At 48.3% G+C, this 19,757-nt stretch overlaps 1 protein-coding gene across 5 annotated transcripts in view; it reads right to left on the reverse strand.

The window, feature by feature from the left end:
- Positions 1-19,757, reverse strand: part of GSDME (gasdermin E) — a 617,497-nt gene that overhangs the window by 49,406 nt on the left and 548,334 nt on the right. For 4 of the 5 annotated variants that reach the window (XM_086941684.1, XM_086941686.1, XM_086941685.1 and 1 more), the window contains one exon: positions 5,372-7,021. The exons of the other annotated variant lie outside the window; for it this stretch is intronic. In XM_086941684.1, coding sequence (XP_086797810.1) covers positions 6,791-7,021 — 231 coding nt within the window. In that variant the 3' untranslated portion in view covers positions 5,372-6,790. Of the gene's footprint in view, positions 1-5,371; positions 7,022-19,757 lie in introns of those variants that run through there. 5 annotated transcript variants of the gene reach the window in all.

A 19,757-nucleotide genomic window follows, 5' to 3' on the forward strand; every position in this document is an offset into this window, starting at 1 on the left:
ACCAAGCACAGCATCCCTTAGACCTAAGCCAGTAAAACGCTTGATCAGAATATCATAATCCATATAAAAAAACTATGGACCGATCCAAAAGGATCAGTGCAGCAGCATCACCCATCTCCACAATAAACCGCGTTTAATATATTGTGAATGACAGGGCAGTCTCAGTGCCGTTCCTGGCCAAAACTCTCACTGCCCAGCATCCAAACACTTGTAGTAAGGAGTTTTTAGGGTTCAGAGAAGGGAACTGTATACAGGAAGCAAGGAGTTTTTACAGTTCCGAGATAAGTGGTGTACAGAGGTAGTAAGGGGTTTTTAGGGTTCAGGGTTGTGTAGTGTATAACCCCTTCGCAGCTGGGCAAATTCCCTTGCTGTGCTGGGGGGCGGGGGCGCGCACAGCGCCCCTGTGCTCATGACGAGGTCAGCTCGTCATGAACCACGGTGGTCGTGTGCTCATGACGAGCTGAGCTCACCCGTTTCTTTAATACGTTCGCACAGCAGGGGAATTAGCCCAGCGTGCGAGCGTTCTAAAGATCATGACGAGCTCAGCTCGTCATGAGCACACGAGCACCGTGGCTTATGACGAGCTGAGCTTGTCATGAGATTCGAAGGTGATAAAGGTTAGAAGGAGATATTAGGAAACAGGGACAGGTTATATATAGGGGTAGTAAGGATTTATTTAGGTTCAGGGGAGGGTGATGTTTAAGAGTTGTAATGAGTTTTTAGGGTTGAGGGAAGGCTAGTGTTTAGGGATATTAAAGGATCTTTAGGTTCCAGGGATAGTTGGTGTTAACTGACAGTCAACTATTTTTGGGAATCAGGGTTGGGTTTACAAGTACATTAGTTCAAGTAAACTTTTTTTTAATTTAATTTAAATTAATATTTCACTTTTAAATGTTCACATATTATTAGAGTAAATGTTAAGTAGTATTTTTAATTATTTATGAGTAAATATGGTATTACAGTGTTAGTTTATTACATTGCCACAATATAATTTTGGATCAATTAAAAATAAACATTTATAAATATACATTTAAATACAAACACACACACACACACATATATATATATATATATATATATCCAAACACAAGGTTGCCCGTGAAGGAGACGCCCACATCAAGTAAGTTGATCTGCCATTCATCTTTAATGAGGGGTAAAACGGAGCCAGCCGCCAAACATCACAGGATTAAAAGTCTCTCGCCTGACGCGTTTCGTGTTCGGCAACACTTCATCAGAGGCCATAGAGTTCAAGCAGCTGCGGCCGGGCTGTTTTGAGTGCACCACTATATGTTCATTAACCCCGCCTACTGGGCGGCGTCACCACAAAGGCTCCTGGTTATTGTAGTGTCTCGTACTTGCTGCAGTGAGCTGCCTTGCTGCATTTGCCAAATATTCATTTGTGGTGACGACGCCCAGTAGGCGGGGTTAATGAACATATAGTGGTGCACTCAAAACAGCCCGGCCGCAGTTGCTTGAACTCTATGGCCTCTGATGAAGTGTTGCCGAACACGAAACGCGTCAGGCGAGAGACTTTTAATCCTGTGATGTTTGGCGGCTGGCTCCGTTTTACCCCTCATTAAAGATGAATGGCAGATCAACTTACTAGTTGTGGGCGTCTCCTTCACGGGCAACCTTGTGTTTGGATTTGTACGGCTGGCCTGAGCCGTGGAGATGCTCCGGTGCTGGCAAAAGCACTCCTGCGATGACGCCAAGCTACGCCGTCGCCTTTGGAACAGGTGCTGATTACTGAGGGATACGAAGCTTCAGCGCAGCCTTCAGCCTTGCACCACAACCCACTGGGGAGTTATTTTGAATATTTGGCAAATGCGGCAAGGCAGCTCACTGCAGCAAGTACGAGACACTACAATAACCAGGAGCCTTTGTGGTGACGACGCCCAGTAGGCGGGGTTAATGAACATATAGTGGTGCACTCAAAACAGCCCGGCCGCAGCTGCTTGAACTCTATGGCCTCTGATGAAGTGTTGCCGAACACGAAACGCGTCAGGCGAGAGACTTTTAATCCTGTGATGTTTGGCGGCTGGCTCCGTTTTACCCCTCATTAAAGATGAATGGCAGATCAACTTACTTGTTGTGGGTGTCTCCTTCACGGGCAACTTTGTGTTTGGATTTGTACGGCTGGCCTGAGCCGTGGAGATGCTCCAGTGCTGGCAACAGCACTCCTGCGATGACGTCAAGCTACGCCGTCGCCTTTGGAACAGGTGCTGATTACTGAGGGATACGAAGCTTCAGCGCAGCCTTCAGCCTTGCACCACAACCCACTGGGGAGTTATTTTGAATATTTGGCAAATGCGGCAAGGCAGCTCACTGCAGCAAGTACGAGACACTACAATAACCAGGAGCCTTTGTGGTGACGACGCCCAGTAGGCGGGGTTAATGAACATATAGTGGTGCACTCAAAACAGCCCGGCCGCTGCTGCTTGAACTCTATGGCCTCTGATGAAGTGTTGCCGAACACGAAACGCGTCAGGCGAGAGACTTTTAATCCTGTGATGTTTGGCGGCTGGCTCCGTTTTACCCCTCATTAATGATGAATGGCAGATCAACTTACTTGTTGTGGGCGTCTCCTTCACGGGCAACCTTGTGTTTGGATTTGTACGGCTGGCCTGAGCCGTGGAGATGCTCCGGTGCTGGCAACAGCACTCCTGCGATGACGTCAAGCTACGCCGTCGCCTTTGGAACAGGTGCTGATTACTGAGGGATACGAAGCTTCAGCGTAGCCTTCAGTCTTGCACCACAACCCACTGGGGAGTTATTTTGAATATTTGGCAAATGTGGCAAGGCAGCTCACTGCAGCAAGTACGAGACACTACAATAACCAGGAGCCTTTGTGGTGACGACGCCCAGTAGGTGGGGTTAATGAACATATAGTGGTGCAACCAAAACAGCCCGGCCGCAGCTGCTTGAACTCTATGGCCTCTGATGAAGTGTTGCCGAACACGAAATGCGTCAGGCGAGAGACTTTTAATCCTGTGATGTTTGGCGGCTGGCTCCGTTTTACCCCTCATTAAAGATGAATGGCAGATCAACTTACTTGTTGTGGGCGTCTCCTTCACGGGCAACCTTGTGTTTGGATTTGTACGGCTGGCCTGAGCCATGGAGATGCTCCGGTGCTGGCAACAGCACTCCTGCGATGACGTCAAGCGACGCCGTCGCCTTTGGAACAGGTGCTGATTACTGAGGGATACGAAGCTTCAGCGCAGCCTTCAGCCTTGCACCACAACCCACCAGGGAGTTATTTTGAATATTTGGCAAATGCGGCAAGGCAGCTCACTGCAGCAAGTACGAGACACTACAATAACCAGGAGCCTTTGTGGTGACGACGCCCAGTAGGCGGGGTTAATGAACATATAGTGGTGCACTCAAAACAGCCCGGCCGCAGCTGCTTGAACTCTATGGCCTCTGATGAAGTGTTGCCGAACACGAAACGCGTCAGGCGAGAGACTTTTAATCCTGTGATGTTTGGCGGCTGGCTCCGTTTTACCCCTCATTAAAGATGAATGGCAGATCAACTTACTTGTTGTGGGTGTCTCCTTCACGGGCAACTTTGTGTTTGGATTTGTACGGCTGGCCTGAGCCGTGGAGATGCTCCAGTGCTGGCAACAGCACTCCTGCGATGACGTCAAGCTACGCCGTCGCCTTTGGAACAGGTGCTGATTACTGAGGGATACGAAGCTTCAGCGCAGCCTTCAGCCTTGCACCACAACCCACTGGGGAGTTATTTTGAATATTTGGCAAATGCGTCAAGGCAGCTCACTGCAGCAAGTACGAGACACTACAATAACCAGGAGCCTTTGTGGTGACGACGCCCAGTAGGCGGGGTTAAAGAACATATAGTGGTGCACTCAAAACAGCCCGGCCGCAGCTGCTTGAACTCTATGGCCTCTGATGAAGTGTTGCCGAACACGAAACGCGTCAGGCGAGAGACTTTTAATCCTGTGATGTTTGGCGGCTGGCTCCGTTTTACCCCTCATTAAAGATGAATGGCAGATCAACTTACTTGTTGTGGGCGTCTCCTTCACGGGCAACCTTGTGTTTGGATTTGTACGGCTGGCCTGAGCCATGGAGATGCTCCGGTGCTGGCAACAGCACTCCTGCGATGACGTCAAGCTACGCCGTCGCCTTTGGAACAGGTGCTGATTACTGAGGGATACGAAGCTTCAGCGCAGCCTTCAGCCTTCAGCCTTGCACCACAACCCACTGGGGAGTTATTTTGAATATTTGGCAAATGCGGCAAGGCAGCTCACTGCAGCAAGTACGAGACACTACAATAACCAGGAGCCTTTGTGGTGACGACGCCCAGTAGGCGGGGTTAATGAACATATAGTGGTGCACTCAAAACAGCCCGGCCGCAGCTGCTTGAACTCTATGACCTCTGATGAAGTGTTGCCGAACACGAAACGCGTCAGGCGAGAGACTTTTAATCCTGTGATGTTTGGGGGCTGGCTCCGTTTTACCCCTCATTAAAGATGAATGGCAGATCAACTTACTTGTTGTGGGCGTCTCCTTCACGTGCAACCTTGTGTTTGGATTTGTACGGCTGGCCTGAGCCGTGGAGATGCTCCGGTGCTGGCAACAGCACTCCTGCGATGACGTCAAGCTACGCCGTCGCCTTTGGAACAGGTGCTGATTACTGAGGGATACGAAGCTTCAGCGCAGCCTTCAGCCTTGCACCACAACCCACTGGGGAGTTATTTTGAATATTTGGCAAATGCGGCAAGGCAGCTCACTGCAGCAAGTACAAGACACTACAATAACCAGGAGCCTTTGTGGTGACGACGCCCAGTAGGCGGGGTTAATGAACATATAGTGGTGCACTCAAAACAGCCCGGCGGCAGCTGCTTGAACTCTATGGCCTCTGATGAAGTGTTGCCGAACACGAAACACGTCAGGCGAGAGACTTTTAATCCTGTCATGTTTGGCGGCTGGCTCCGTTTTACCCCCATTAATGATGAATGGCAGATCAACTTACTTGTTGTGGGCGTCTTCTTCACGGGCAACTTTGTGTTTGGATATATATACACATATATATATATATATATATATATATATATATATTTACACAAACATATATAGAGTTAGAAATAATATTTACCCAACCTATCTGGGAAGCAGAATACTCCCAATGTACAACAATGTAAGGTAATCACAATGTAATTACCTTGATGTAATGACTGTTGAAATAAAATCCCTTTGAAGTAACAACTGATATTCCTTTGAGGTTAATTGGTTGCAGTTCAAATATCACTTACCTTGTTAGTAAGCAGGTTTTTATCAAAGGTAACTAAAGTCACACAGTTGCCTAAAAGAAACATGTAATTATTCACATTGAATTATAAACTGAACAGCATCATGGGTCTTTTGTGTTTATTTATTCATTCAAGTCTACATTCCTACTAGGGACCACAGAGAGGTGTTACTCAGTAACATTATCATCTATTTTAGAAAGACACAGACAACTTACTTCACTGTGTAGTGTGAAATGTAGATGATGGTTTGAAAAAATTATTAAATATACTTTCATTGCGCGTAATAACGCAATGCTCTTGTTCCATGTATAAATTACAACACATGCTTATTTAATGTCTGTACAAAAATACGTTATTTGTTTAAAGTATTTAGTTGCCAAAGGAGTGCTATATTTAAGGTTGTGAAACAGGCAAATACATAGGTTTAACAGCTGTGTACTGTTTGATCTGTGCAGGTAGTATTATCAGGCTTTGAAATACAGGAATGTGAAGTGGGGTACATGTGATAAAAATGAAAACTAAGAAATCATTTCTTCCTATAAAACTGTAGGCCCCTCGAAAGCATAAGCAGTATGTTTCCCAGTGAAACATATTGGTGAAATGCAGTGGAGCACACAGCAAATTAACATAAAGGTCAATAAAAGAATGTATAAGAATTCAGTGGGGCCACGAATTTGAAATATAAAAATAAAAAATAGAGAAACTTTGAGGGCAAATCATTATAGATCGAGCTATCTGGTTGTCAAAAACATATTGTGGGCTTATCAAAATAGAGGGGCTTGCACACGCCTTTTGGTTACCATTGGTTACCATTGGTCAGCTTTACTGTCCTCTAATTTTCAGGTTTCACTGGCAATATACTTGTGTCCTTCCAATACTCACTTTTAGGGAACTGTTTTTCTTTTGTCTTGAGCACTCAACGAACGTGCATGTGTTTTCCAGCTGTCTTCCTAGTGTGCTTCTCTTCGCCCTTCATTTTGCTCTCTCTCATCAGTGTGCTTCTGCCTTGCCCCATCCATTGGGGTTCCACCTGCACCCCTGTGCTGCTTCTGGCGCTTTCAAGATTTTTTTTCAATTTTATTTAGCAATCCAACTCGGATTGGTAAATATAAAGAAAAAAAAGCACCTGCATCAATTTGTAGGCATGCACATTCGTGGTGCGTGTGCCAACAAAATAATGGGCAGCAGCGTCATAAGCTTTTTCAAATGTTATTCTTCTTGAGCATCTGTAAAGCTTCTGTACAGTATTGGGGATGCTGCACAGAAGCGCTAAAAAACATTGGCAAAGTCGATAGGTCCTAAAAAAGAGACCTACTGGCTTAGCCAATGCTCTTTCTCACTTTTGTCCATGTTCATTATTAGGAATAATCACTTCAAACCAGTGTTCACAAAACATTTACAATGCAACTTCTTAAACACAAACTTTGTTGTAGTTCAGCACTCATTTTTACGCGAGATTTATGAGTGTTACAGTTAGTACATCCTGCAGTTAGTCTGTCTTTCATCTCTTTGCATTCCATAGTTTAGGGATTCCCACTTAACGTGTGGAATCCAGATATTGCAATGAAGAGAATAAGCGGGAGGAACCCAGGCTCTGTTGTAGTTAAAGCTTTGATGGAGTCCTCTGTCTTTTCAAAGTTAATGTTTGATAGTGCTAGCATCCTCTCCACAACGACAACTCTTCCCTGGTCAGAGAAAGGCGCCAATAACGGACTGGTCAATGAGCAAGTTCCATCGTCAGAAGTATTGTTGAGCTGCATCATACAAAACAGAAGAGAGGATATCACTTATAAAGGCTAATATTTTATTCTACATAATAATTCAGAATAAACATGTTCCATGAAGTCATCTTACACATACTGCCTCACCAGTATAAATAGAAATGACATACGTATGATATTTTTTTCACAAGTAAGCCATACTAATTGCACTTTTGACTCAAAGAACAGTTAGTCCTGTAGGAATCAATTAGATATCGTTATTTCATTGTACTAGAGTGCATAGCATAATCCACGGTTTTTACATTCAAAAGAGCAATAAGACAACATAAATTTGAAAACTCTAAAATACTGTCTAACTGACCAAATAATACCAGTTATCATACTAAGAAACTTCACATTATGGCCGCTCCTTCTTACAGCGAATATGTAGAGTAAATGAAAGAAAGCAACACTAAACTGAATGAAAATGAGAACATGCTGAAAGAGGAGCACGGTTTTCTTCCTCAACTAAGGTCACGGTTTACTACACGTTTATGCGGGTGTTCACGCTTTACAAGTGCTGGCTTAATGGTGCAACAGTATAATAAAGGGTGGTCCCAATATTAGTACATCCAAACGTGTAAAAGAAACATATTATCATACACAATACTCAAAAGAAAATATACTTGCAACAGTGTTTTTTAATCACACTGAACACAAGTTATAATCAGAAAGTCATTTTTACAAAAATGTTCAAGTGCCCGACTGGGGTGAAGTAAGGGAAGGGTGCAAGTGACTTCAGTGATAATGGTGAGGTAAGTGAGGTTTTAAAAAAAATATAGTGCGAAGTATACTTTTTCTACTCAAATGGCATGGCATTTAACAGCCGAAAGCAATACCGCATACATTACGACGATTCATACAATGTATTGCAAAGCTATGTATAGCAACAAATCACAGTAGAGCAGGTACTGTTGATGATACTGGCAATTAGAATAATGTCGGCGTTTCGACCCCTGGGTATATGTAGGTTCTTGTAAGCCTTACTAATGGGGTCTTCCTCAGGACAGGTGTGTACGTGAAAGGATAGGGTTTTTTGAACAAAGGTTCTTAGCTTTTTAGGGATTGAGCAGATAATAAACAGACCACAATAGGCTGCTATAGGTTTGACTTCCTTGTCCAGCCGGGCAAGGAATTTATTTATCAAAAAGTAGAAGGTAAATGATTATGATGCATTTCTACAACAATAGCAAGACACAATCCTGTGTTGTACTAGAAGGAAAAGGAAAAATAGAAGAGGGTGAAAGGGGTGTTTCAGGCAAAAGAAAAGAGCAGACAGGGCACTGTTATAAATAAAGAATATTGACAGTATCGCCTGGAGTAGTACATACAACAACAAATATAAATTATTATGTATGCCCACTCCTGGATGTCGACGTTTCGATCCCTCGCTCAACAAATAAAGGGGATCATCTTCAGGACTTATGTAATAAGAAATGCCTGAATTGAGAACGCCTCTTGGTTAGAGATAACGGATGATAAGGTTGGCAGAATTGATCTTAACGGAACCTTAGGCGAAGTACTGGTGGCGTCGCCGGGGCTTGGGGTGGTGGGGCAATCAGGTGCTAATTCCTTAAAAATGCAAGGCTGAGTAACTGATTACTGGCCTAAAGATGAAGCAATAGCGGTTTCCTCGTAGTGTCGGTTACGATATGTAGCTGATCGTTCAAAGTTCCTTCAATGCCAAACTAGGAAAAGAAATGGTCTTCACGGGGGGCTCAATGGCCGTCTCGCAATTCGAGCAATGTCAAGGATGAGCCGCGGGTCAGAGTCGAGCTCGCGGAGCACAGCCGGCGTCCTAGGTCCTACTTCAGGGTTGATAGGATAGGGGCACCTAAGGATGTAATGTGAAAGGAAAAGGTTTAGGGTAGTCGTCTACAGAGTTAAACAGAAAACAATGTTGTTATTCAATCACTGTATTTACCGTGACTGAATGAAGAAAAGTCCTCTCACGAGTTTCATGCGAGGATGTGTGCCCAATGGCTCCCTAATGGTGCAACAGGCAGTGCTGCTTACTCTTTCATGCACAAAAACAATTTTGCACCGAAAGCTAACTTGAGAGCTGCGCCAAAATCACTTTGCGCCACTGGGCTACAGCTTCTGGTAATCTATGCAAAGGGGCCATAGCAGACCTACTACAATTTTTTCCCGATAACACAATGCAGCACTGCTGATTTTTGTGTGCCGCTGCACAACATGATTGTTAGTTAATCTGGGCCTGTTTTTAAAATGTGCAACGGCAGAAGAGGCATAGTAGTATCTGTGGTTATATCATCACAAGATCTGAAGTCAGTAACATCGCCTGTTTCATGGTCTGATGATCTAATCAAACATATGACCAATACGCTTGAGACCAAGGACCACATTTCAGTGAAATGTAGGCCTTTTAGGAATGGTTTGCCTAATTTTTTGGACCTCCTCAGCATATAAATTAAAGTGAAGTACTGCTCACTAAGCCATTCTCCCATCACAGGGATCCAGTCCGAGATGTGCTAACACTTTGTGCTGAGTTTGCATCACAAAAGTAATGCAAACTGATGCAAAGTGTTACTTACTTCTCTGCTCGTACTAGACTTAGGTTAGGTACATCAGGGTAGGCGTATTTTAGAAGCACCAGTTGAGTACTTTTAGTCTTTGTTATTTATGTATGTATTTTATGGCTTAGGAACCATATCATGCTTTTACAGTATTATTTTATAATAATCTTCTTACTGTACGCATTATACTTTACAGCCAGTATTACGTTTGTAGCAGTTCATTTCTTTTGCATGAGAAAGAAGACTGTTCAATAAATACTTTTATTGAAAACACCTGTCTCTCTATTTCTCTGCACCTCTGATGAAATGAAGCATGCACGATTGACTGAGTGAAATATCTATCTATCGTTTCCACGAGTCTGAAGATCAGTTTTATCTTGGGGAAAAAAAGTTGTCATGTTTATGCGGTTGTCAGAAACGAATCCCTTCTTGTGTATTCAAGAAAGTTTCTAGTGACCTCTGAGCTAGCTGGCACTCACAATTATGTCTAATATATTCGATAGAGACCTAGTCGACTTAAGTCCTACGTCACATCTATAGGACATATTATTCCAATGCGCAGAGCCTATTGGGAATAGAGGAACTACACTACATGGCGCCCAACTTTTGGTAAGGCACTCATTTAACACTGAATACTAGAGTAACTCAGTCGTGCTTTTCACTGAGACCCCTTTTTCCCGTAAAATACTCCAATAGACGTCTGGAGCGGGTAAAAGGATAAAATATCCGTCATAACTGAGTAGGACGAAAATCCTATGTATTAGTTTTTGGTTTGTTCAACGTTGAAGGATACAGTGTTCCAAAATATTGTGCACCTTATCTTTGTTTCCTTGAAACTTGCTCTGCAAACTTTCAGTCAACAAAATTATTGAAAACGAGAACGGTGGAGCTGTCAGAACTGCAGGCCAACCGGGTTTAGACGTTACAGGTTTCCAACAAAATGACCCGGATGCTATAATCATCCTGGAAAACTTAAGGAAAACCATCACTATAAAGCTAATAACAAATGGCCTATCATCAAGAGGTGGTAGGGTATTTTTTGTCATAGAGGCACATAAATATCGGCAGCAGAGGTATTCTATTCATGGATTGTCTTCCCTGAAGCAAATCCTGTAACACATGTGTTCCTCTTCTACAAAGTAGAGGAACCTCCAACGGATTACGTTCCTTTTGAGGACATTGAAATTCTCCTAACTTACCAAGAGCATGCGCTTTGGTTTAAAGGTGCCCTACAACATCAAAATCACATTACCAGGCTCGATCCACTAGGTAGACCAGGAGCAACATGGCCGGTACTAGCCAGCTATACACCACATCCTGACATTGAAGAAATTTCAAGCGAAGAACTATTAGTTCAACTAAAATAACTAATAAAAATACATAGACAATTGGTTCAATATGTCATGCGGACTCTAACAGTCCAACCTCCTATAAGGATTCCACAACAAACCCCTTACCAGGGAACACAAATAAAATTACAACACAGACCATACAATCAGTCATTGGTAAATTGCCCGCAAAACGGGAACAAATTCCATTCTGGTTAGCTCAAAAGATTACTCAAATAGAGGCAGTATTTCCTGACAGTACACCTCATGAGAAACACAGAATTTTAACAATGTGTTTACCAATGGGGATCGCACCACATCTGGAGGACTGCAACACTTGGGGTACAGTCTGTGCTGCAATCTACACAAAAACTCATGGTGTTCCGTCTATGGCGGTAATATCAGACGTCCTGAAACAGATTCAAAATGAATACGGGCCAGAGACTGCTTTGAATCTAGGTATGAAATTACTTGAAGATTTCAAACAGGAGCATGGCCGACAGGAAGTGAGCTCTGCCAGCTCCCGTCCGTCGGACCCCGTAATCCTTTAAGAAGATCCTGCCCAGGCATCTAAGGGGCCGAGAAGTGGGTCAGGCGATCCCCTCGGTCTGCAGGGTCGATCTGCAGCTTGAAAAATTACGGCGCCGGTGGAACCATCAGCTGTGAGGCCCGGACAGCACTGCCCCGCCCGCCTTTCAATGCGAGGCCGGGGATCGGGGCCTGGTCGCTCCTGAGCGCGGACTCTGGTGCGGAGCTCCTGCCGGTGGCCTGCGGGTGCCCTGGAGGCGGTGAGGTCACTTGGCAACGGTCTCCCCGGCAGGCGGACTCCAGCTGCTTGGGGGTAAGGAGGGGGGGCAGTGGGGGCCGGCGGCGGCCGATTCTGTGGCGGCTGAGCCGCAATCCGGGGCCGGACCTCTACCTGGGCCCCCCCAGCGCCCATAGACAGTTATTTGAGGCGCTGCCCAGGGGAGGCCCCATCTGATCACTGCGGGGGCCAGGTATACCGGAGCGACCCCCAGCCGAGGTAATTGACGGCGGCTGCCTGCCGCGTGGAGCCCAAATCTGCGGCCTGCATTGGTCGGGTGCGGAGGGCCCGGCCTTTGTCGTGGGCGGTCCCCGCACTGCCTGGGACGCATCGGCGGCCTGGAGTTTCCGGACCCCCGGGGAGAGCTATCCTTGCTCCTGTGGGCCCCCCCGCCCGGAGCTTGACAGTGCCGGCTGTGGTTGCCGGGGAGGCCACCCAGATTCAGCCTGCCGTGCTCGGGCCCTGCTCTGCCCGGAGCCCGTGGATCCTACTGTGGGGCGGTCCTGAGGAGGAGACCCATACCGCCTGTGGCGTGTCCCCGGGATTGGCTTTGCGGGACCCTGCTCTGCGGTGTTGACACCCTCGCTACGCTGGAGGGTAAAGAGTATTGGAAGGAGCCCTGGGAGCGATCGCCTCGGGCTTAACCCATTGCGGGGGGGGGCCTGCAGTATGGCGGAGCCGCCATTATTATAGTCCCCCGGACACTGTAGGAGCCTTCGTGAGTCCTGATTCCCTCATTGTGCCTTCATTGTGATTCGGCGTTGGAGCTTGCGCCTGGGGCCGTGGGGGGAGCGGTGGTTCTCGCAACTCGCAGCCACCCTTGGTGGGATAGAAGTGTATACAGGGACTGAGCCCTGGCCCTTACCGCCCTCGGGAATCTGACTGGACGGGTACGATTTGGGCTGAACCGTGGAGTGGGGTGGCTCCGTGTCCTGGAGCCAGGACTACTATTGGGTGATTGCGGGACATTGGGCTCCAGCTCGGCAGACTTGTTGGCGAGCTCCATTGTGCTGTGGGGACTTTGGCCATTCGTAAAGATAGAATGTCTCGCTCTACCCAGCCCAACACCATAACGCAATACACCACCCAGAGGCTGCCGTCCCAGCGAATCGCTTGCCAATCTGGCCAGGAAGACGGTGCGGAGGCCCCCGGTGAGCCCTCCCGGGCGGAGCTCTTGAAGGCAAATCAGGGCTCCCACACGGCACTGGAGAGACATATTGAAACTGTGTCCATTGATGCCAACCTATTGAGCACAGACCTCCGGAAGGTGGCGTACAAGGTCTCGGATGCTGAGGGCAACATAGCACAGTTGCAGGGCGAGGTGGCTTCCCTCAAGAAGACGATGACCCAGCTCACGGCCGCCACAGATGCCCTAGAGCAAAGGGCTGAGGACGTGGAGGGACGGGCTCGTCGGAGTAACATCAGGGTCCTTGGCGTGCCGGAGCGGACAGAGGCGGGAAATGCTGAGCGTTTCCTCGAAAACTGGATTCGTACGCAGCTGTGTCCCCACAGCCTGTCTGATGTCTTTGTGATCGAGCGGGCTCATCGGGCGTTGGTTCCACCGCCGCGCCCCGGCGCACCGTCGCGAGCCATCATAGCAAAGATATTGAATTATCGGGACAGGGACTGCATCCTGCGGGCGGGGAGGAAGTCAGCGAATCTTACCATCGAAAATAGCAAGATCTCCATATACCCGGATTATACCCAGCAGGACCAGGAGCAGCAGAAGTCCTTTCAGGGGGTCAAGCAGAAGCTACGCGAAATGCAACTGCAGTACATGCTACTATATCCGGCTAGGCTCAAGGTGATTGCCCAGGGGAAGGCGCATTTCTTTGACTCCCCAGGGGAGGTCTGGGAGTGGCTGGAGATCCGAGGAGATGGCCTCCCGCCAGGTGAACGTGGTGGCCCCCAGGAGAAGTGGGGGACCCGCCCTCCACGGAAGCACCCCAACAGGAGGCGGCGCCGCTCAGAGACCTCCGTGTATGAGGAGCACTATAGAGTCACGGTGGGAGCTGATGGGGCTCTGCTCTTAGCGCAGTCGGAAGCTGAAGATGACTCGAGGGCCTCGAAACACCACGGGTCGGATGATATCCTGGTACCAGACACACTGCAGTCTACGGCACGAGAGGTGGCTCTCACCGCTCCGGTGATCCCGGATACCGGGGGGACTGAGCGGCCTGCAGAGTCGGTACCGCCTTGAGGGGACTTTCTGGATGGCATGTGATGTATATTGATCGTTTGGGGGCCTTTGGTACTGTGTTAGTGTTACATGATTCAGTAATGCCCTTAAAACGAATTCACTCGGGGGGGTGGGACGGGTGGTCCTTCAATCCCCACTGGGAGCGTTTGTGTGGGGGGAGCGGGGTTGTGTAGATGGCGATAGGCTCGTGTGGAACTTCACCTCTTAGTTGAACCTGGTGCTCTCTATTAGGATTGTGGGTCCCTGTGGGGGCTGGGGGAGTTGATTCTATTGTTTGTTTTTGGTGGGTGATTGAAGCGTGGGGTGGATGGGGTGACTGTGTACGTCCTGGCACCAGCAGGGGGAGGGCAGATTGGCGTGTTTGGTTGTTGCCGATATCATGATCGTGGGTGGAGAAATATTGCTCGTGGGAGGAGGTAAGGGGGGTAGTTGGGGGGGTTTGCTGGGGGGGTTTGTTACAGGCATCAGTTGTATTACAGTGCGGGCACGAAATGGGAGGATAACAGGTTGTGATGATGGGGCCCTAGAGGGGCCTGGCTACTGGTCATGGGTTATACGTTTTTAACGTGGAATGTGAGGGGGCTGGGCACGTGCGGTAAACGGCATAGAGTCCTTTCATTCCTCCTTAGACACGGAGTCTCCATTGCATGCCTTCAGGAGACTCACTTAGATGATGAGGGTGCCTGTAAATTGGGGAGAAAATGGAGAGGCTAATTGTTTCACTCTTCCTTCTCCTATGCCAGGGGGGTACTTATTTGGGTAGCGCCCGGGGTCCCGTTTGCCATAATGGGATCCAGGGCACGGGCACGAAGCCGCGCATGACGAAGCAGCTCGGCGAGGTAATGGGGAACCTAGGGGTGATGGATATATGGCGCCAGCAACACCCGACTCTGAAGCTCTATACATGGTACTCTCCCACTGATAACACACACAGCAGGCTGGACAGGATTTTAGTCGCCAATGTCGACGCTTCCATCTCACTGGCGATCACACATCAGGCTCGCTTTCTGTCTGACCACTCCCCAGTGATGTGCACGGTGACATGGGAGGGGCGGCCAGCCCGCCCTCGAACCTGGCGGATTCCGGGGGATCTCTTACAGGATCCGATAGCGAGGGACTCGGTCCAAAATGCACCTAATAGTTACCTAGAGTTGAACTGGCAGGAGGGGTCCATTGCCTATTCCACCAAGTGGGATGCCCTGAAGGCGGTCATAAGGGGTGAGTGTATGGGCCTCACTTATGGGGTCAGGTAGCAGCTTCTCCGGGAACTGCGGGACGCCGAGGGTGACTTGTTGCACCAGCAAACATTGCTGGACCCGGATGAGGCACAGCAGGAGGCGGAACGGGCGGCCCGAGCCTGTGTACATGACATCCTAGATCGGCTCGATAAGTACCCTTTATGCCAATTTAGACAGCGGCTACATAGGGAGGGTGATAAGGCGGGTCGGATGCTGGCCTGGGTTTTACGGTGGGAATTTGCCCCGGAGAGGATAGTGGCGCTGAGGGATGTAGCGGGGCGCATGGTGCACTCTGAAGGGGCCATACTCCGGGTCCTCCAGTCCCATTTGTGAACGGTGTATGCGGCCGACCCCGCTGTTTCTGGAAACTCATACCTGCCGTACTTGCAGGATTTAGACTTGCAGTCCCTGTTTAGGGACGCAGTGGAGGACTTAGATTCAGCATTGACGTTGGGGGAGGTGCGGGTGGCTACAGCCGGTCTCCCGAGAGCCAAGGCTCCGGGGAGTGATGGTTTTACCCCGGAATTTTATCAAGCATACGCTGACACCGTTGCCCCTAGCCTGTTGCAGGTGTATGTCGAGGCGTTTGAGAGTGGTGTTCTGCCGCCTACCATGAACCAGGGCGAGATCTGTATGATTTTAAAACCAGGGGGTGACAAATGTGACCCGGCAGCGTACAGACCCATTACCATGATTAATGCTGATGTCAAGATTTTGACAAAACTTTTGGCGGCCCGTTTAGCGCCGCACATGGTGCATTTGATCCACTTGGATCAATGTGGATTTATTCCGGGACGCAATACCGCCATGAACTTGCGGCGGTTAAATCATATCCTGCATGAAGTTCGAGATTGGGAGGTACCATTGGTTATAGTGTCTATCAATATCGCCAAGGCGTTCGATACGCTTGATTGGGGCTACCTCCTGGAGGTCCTCTGAGTGGTGGGCATGGGCCCCAATTTTTGTTGCGGGGTCCGCCTGTTGTATACAGATCCCTGTGCCAGAGTACGGTTGGGCGCGGGGCGCTCTGTGGAATGGCGGCTAGGTCGGGGGACGCGGCAGGGGTGCCCCCCCTCGCCGCTCCTTTTGCGCTGGCTATACAGCCTTAGGCGGTCAGGGTCCGCGCGGAGATGACACAGTGGGGTATCCTGGTGGGGGACACGCGTAATGTGGTCTCTTTGTATGCGGATGATGCTCTTTTTTATTTGAGGGCGCCAGATGAATCGCTACCCGTATTGTTGCACCTTCTCGGCCGCTTTGGGGAGGCCTCTGGTTTTCGGATCAATCGTAACAAGTCCTTGAAATTTCCTCTGGCGGGTTACGGGGATGGACCGGCGGCGGGCTTCCTAGACCTTGGACTGTGCTGGGAACAGGAGGCCTTTCGGTATTTGGAGATTCAGGTGGCCCCGACGGACTCGCAGGTACTGGCTCGAAACATCGGTCGGATACTTACGTCTTTACAGAGTTCGGTAACCTTCTGGAATACATTGCCGCTCTCCCTTATGGGACGGCTCACTGTAACAAAGATGGTACTGCTTCCCAGAACGCTATATGTCCTCCAGAATTCGCTCTGCCCTATTCCACCGCGATTATTTCGCACCCTTAATACCTTGCTAACGTCACTGCTTTGGGCGGGACGACGTAGCTGGGTTGCGCTACACACCCTGGTTCGGAGCTGGGAGGAAGGTGGCCTGGAGGCTCCGAGGTTTGATTTGTATTATTATGCAGCGCAACTGTTGCCGGCAGCAAGGTGGTTCGTGGATGCAGACGGATGGGAGATGCAGCTTTAGGCTGGGAGTGCCACCGAACGGATGTTGCAGGTGGCATTGATGGAGGGGAGCAGAAGCGACCCTAGCATATGTGATGCGCCACACGGCTGCAATCTGGCAGAGGTGTGTGGAACGAGTACTGCAACGGGCCCCCTTTCATAGGGAGTTGCCGGTTTGGATCTTGGCGCCCATTGTGGCTATGGAGGAGCTAATGTCCTTTAGGGACTGGAGAGCAGGAGGCTGCGATACTTTGGCTGACCTCTATCCGGGCGACTCGTTTGTCTCCTACGGGGAGGCTGCGGAGGCCTTTGGGTTGGGGGGGCAATATCTACATTACCACGGCATTCAGGAGGTGGCGAGGAAGTCGTGGCCCAAATTCCTGGAGACGCCTCAGACTTCTCATACATTGAACATCATTCTCTCCTGTGGTAGGTGCCATAGGTTGATTTTCTTGCTTTACTCCGCACTGCGTCAGGACTCGGAGCCACCGGTCCAGCCTGCGTGTAGCGCCTCGGAAACAGATCTGGGGGAGACCCTGGAGGCTGGGCAGCGCAAGCGTATAAGGGGGCTTACACGTAAAGTGTCATGTAATGCACGATTTAAGCTCACACACTTTAATTTTATGCACCGCACTTATATGACACCGGTCTCCTTGCAGCGCTTCTCACCGGATAGGGAGGACACTTGTCCCAGGTGCGGAGCTGAGAGGGCGGGGTTCTTACACCTGGCCTGTGATTGCGCCTTGGTGCGAGGTTTCTGGACGGAGGTGGTGGGACGTATAGCCGCGGCTACCGGCCTTGGAATAGACTTGGCACCGCTCCACTGTCTGCTGGCCCTGGTTCCCCGGCCTAGGAAAAGGAAAATCCCCTATAAACTATTACAGCTTATGTTGGTTCTGGCACGGCGTAGGGTGGCCATTACCTGGATGGGGCGGAGGGTCCCAGAGATTTCCGCATGTCTGAGGGATGTTCGGGAGTGGTCTCTGGCGGAGGAGACTCATATGCAATGCACGCGTAGGGATGAGAGACTGCAGGAAGACCTGTTAGCATGGAGAGTAATGTGTACTGCTGGTCTGACCTTGAGTGATTCTGAGGGGACTAGTGCAGAAATGTTCACACCTGAGGGGTCGGGAACTGACGGGGAGGGTAATGGGGACGGTTAGATCTGGGTTGTCGTTTGCGCTCGGCTGCTACCTCATGTTCACTGTTGCTAGGTCCTGATTGTAATGTATGATTTTTCATGAGTCCCAATGTCCGTTTTTTGCCCAGTGATGATTGTATGCCTAATGTGCCTTAATGAGGTCATCGTTCTGTATGCAACAGTTTTTGTATGATGCCGCAATTGGGGGGGAATGTTTATGTTTCTTTGCATAACCAAAAATAAAGTTTTAAAAAAAAAGATTTCAAACAGGTCTCAGCTATAATATTAGCTAATATTAAAGGTGAAGCAGCATCCGTGGCGATCCGCCAAAAATTAAAAGAACTTGATGTAACTGAGCAACCATATGAACTAGCAAGAATAATTGAAAAATCCTATGAAGAACTAGGTAGAGATAGTTTGGGTGGGAAACCAGTAGAGCCCCAACTAACAGAAAATCCTGAAAAGGCTTTTATTAAAAACACTCTCAATACTCCTAAAAAGAAGTGGGAAAATACTAGACAGACACTTCCTAAAGAGAAGCTTTCTCAATCCAGAGGTAGGTCTCCTCAAAGGGAGCCTTCTGAAAAGAGGTATGACCTCAGGAATAGGGATAATTTGAGAAAATATGATAGATATCAAGATACTGATACACGTTCTCCTCGTACCTTTCAGACTTCCTCACAGAAATTGGAAAGAAGAGGACGGTCAGAACACAAGGAAGAACTCGTAAAGTCCAAAGACGATCAACACGCTCCAAAAAATCAGAAAACACTATTTCCCAAGAAGAAGGTAGCAGGTCTAAAAATCATACATGCAGAGGATCTTGAGGACACAACTCAAGAACGGTGAGTGGGCCCAGACAATGCTAGACAGCGCAGCAGAAGTTACCATAGCTCGCAAGATCCTAAAGAATCATCTGGAGACAGTGGACTTGAATGAGTATATTCAAGTTGAAACTGCCGATACCAGGGTTAGTGTACCCCATAAGTTATATGAAGTAACACTCCGGATGGAGGGGGAAATAACTAGGAAAATAAGAGCACTCTTTTGGGAGAAGCTCTCTAAGGGTTATAACATTCTTCTAGCTGAAAAAGACTGGCCACCAAAATTTGTCAGGGAGTGCCCACATGGCGAAGACAACAATATGCCAGCCTTCTCCAATCATATTCGGATTCATAAAAAATACACCTATGCCAGAAAATGGGCAGTAGCCCAGGCTCCAGCATTATATAAAAATCATGTAGGATGGGATGAGGATTCTCCTCACCATAAAATCCAGTTAAAAAATCAACCAACTGCTCAGAGGCAATATCCAGTTAAGCAAGAAGCTAAAAAACAGGTCAGGGAGATCTTAGATCAACTTGAATACCAAGGGGTGATTGAAACATGCACCTCATCAATGAACAATCCTTTGTTTCCTGTCTCCAAACCAGACAATTCATATCGTCTAGTTTTGGACTACAGACATTTAAACTCTTGTTGCAAAACATTTGCAGTACAAAATGCACATAGTGCAGCACTGATGAATAATATAATGCGCAAAAAATATTAACTCTCTTGCTGCAACAGACTGAAATTCTCCCTCTAGAACAGTGCGAATGTATAATTTATACTGACGGATCAGCACAGCCCGCAATTGGGGGAAAAACAAGCTTATAGTGCTACGTGCGCGATTGTTAAAGGTCGCTGGCGCGATGATAAATTCAGACCTAT

This window comes from Lissotriton vulgaris, chromosome 10 (genome assembly GCF_964263255.1).
Source record: "Lissotriton vulgaris chromosome 10, aLisVul1.2, whole genome shotgun sequence".
In the NCBI taxonomy this organism is placed as follows: Eukaryota; Metazoa; Chordata; class Amphibia; order Caudata; family Salamandridae; genus Lissotriton; species Lissotriton vulgaris.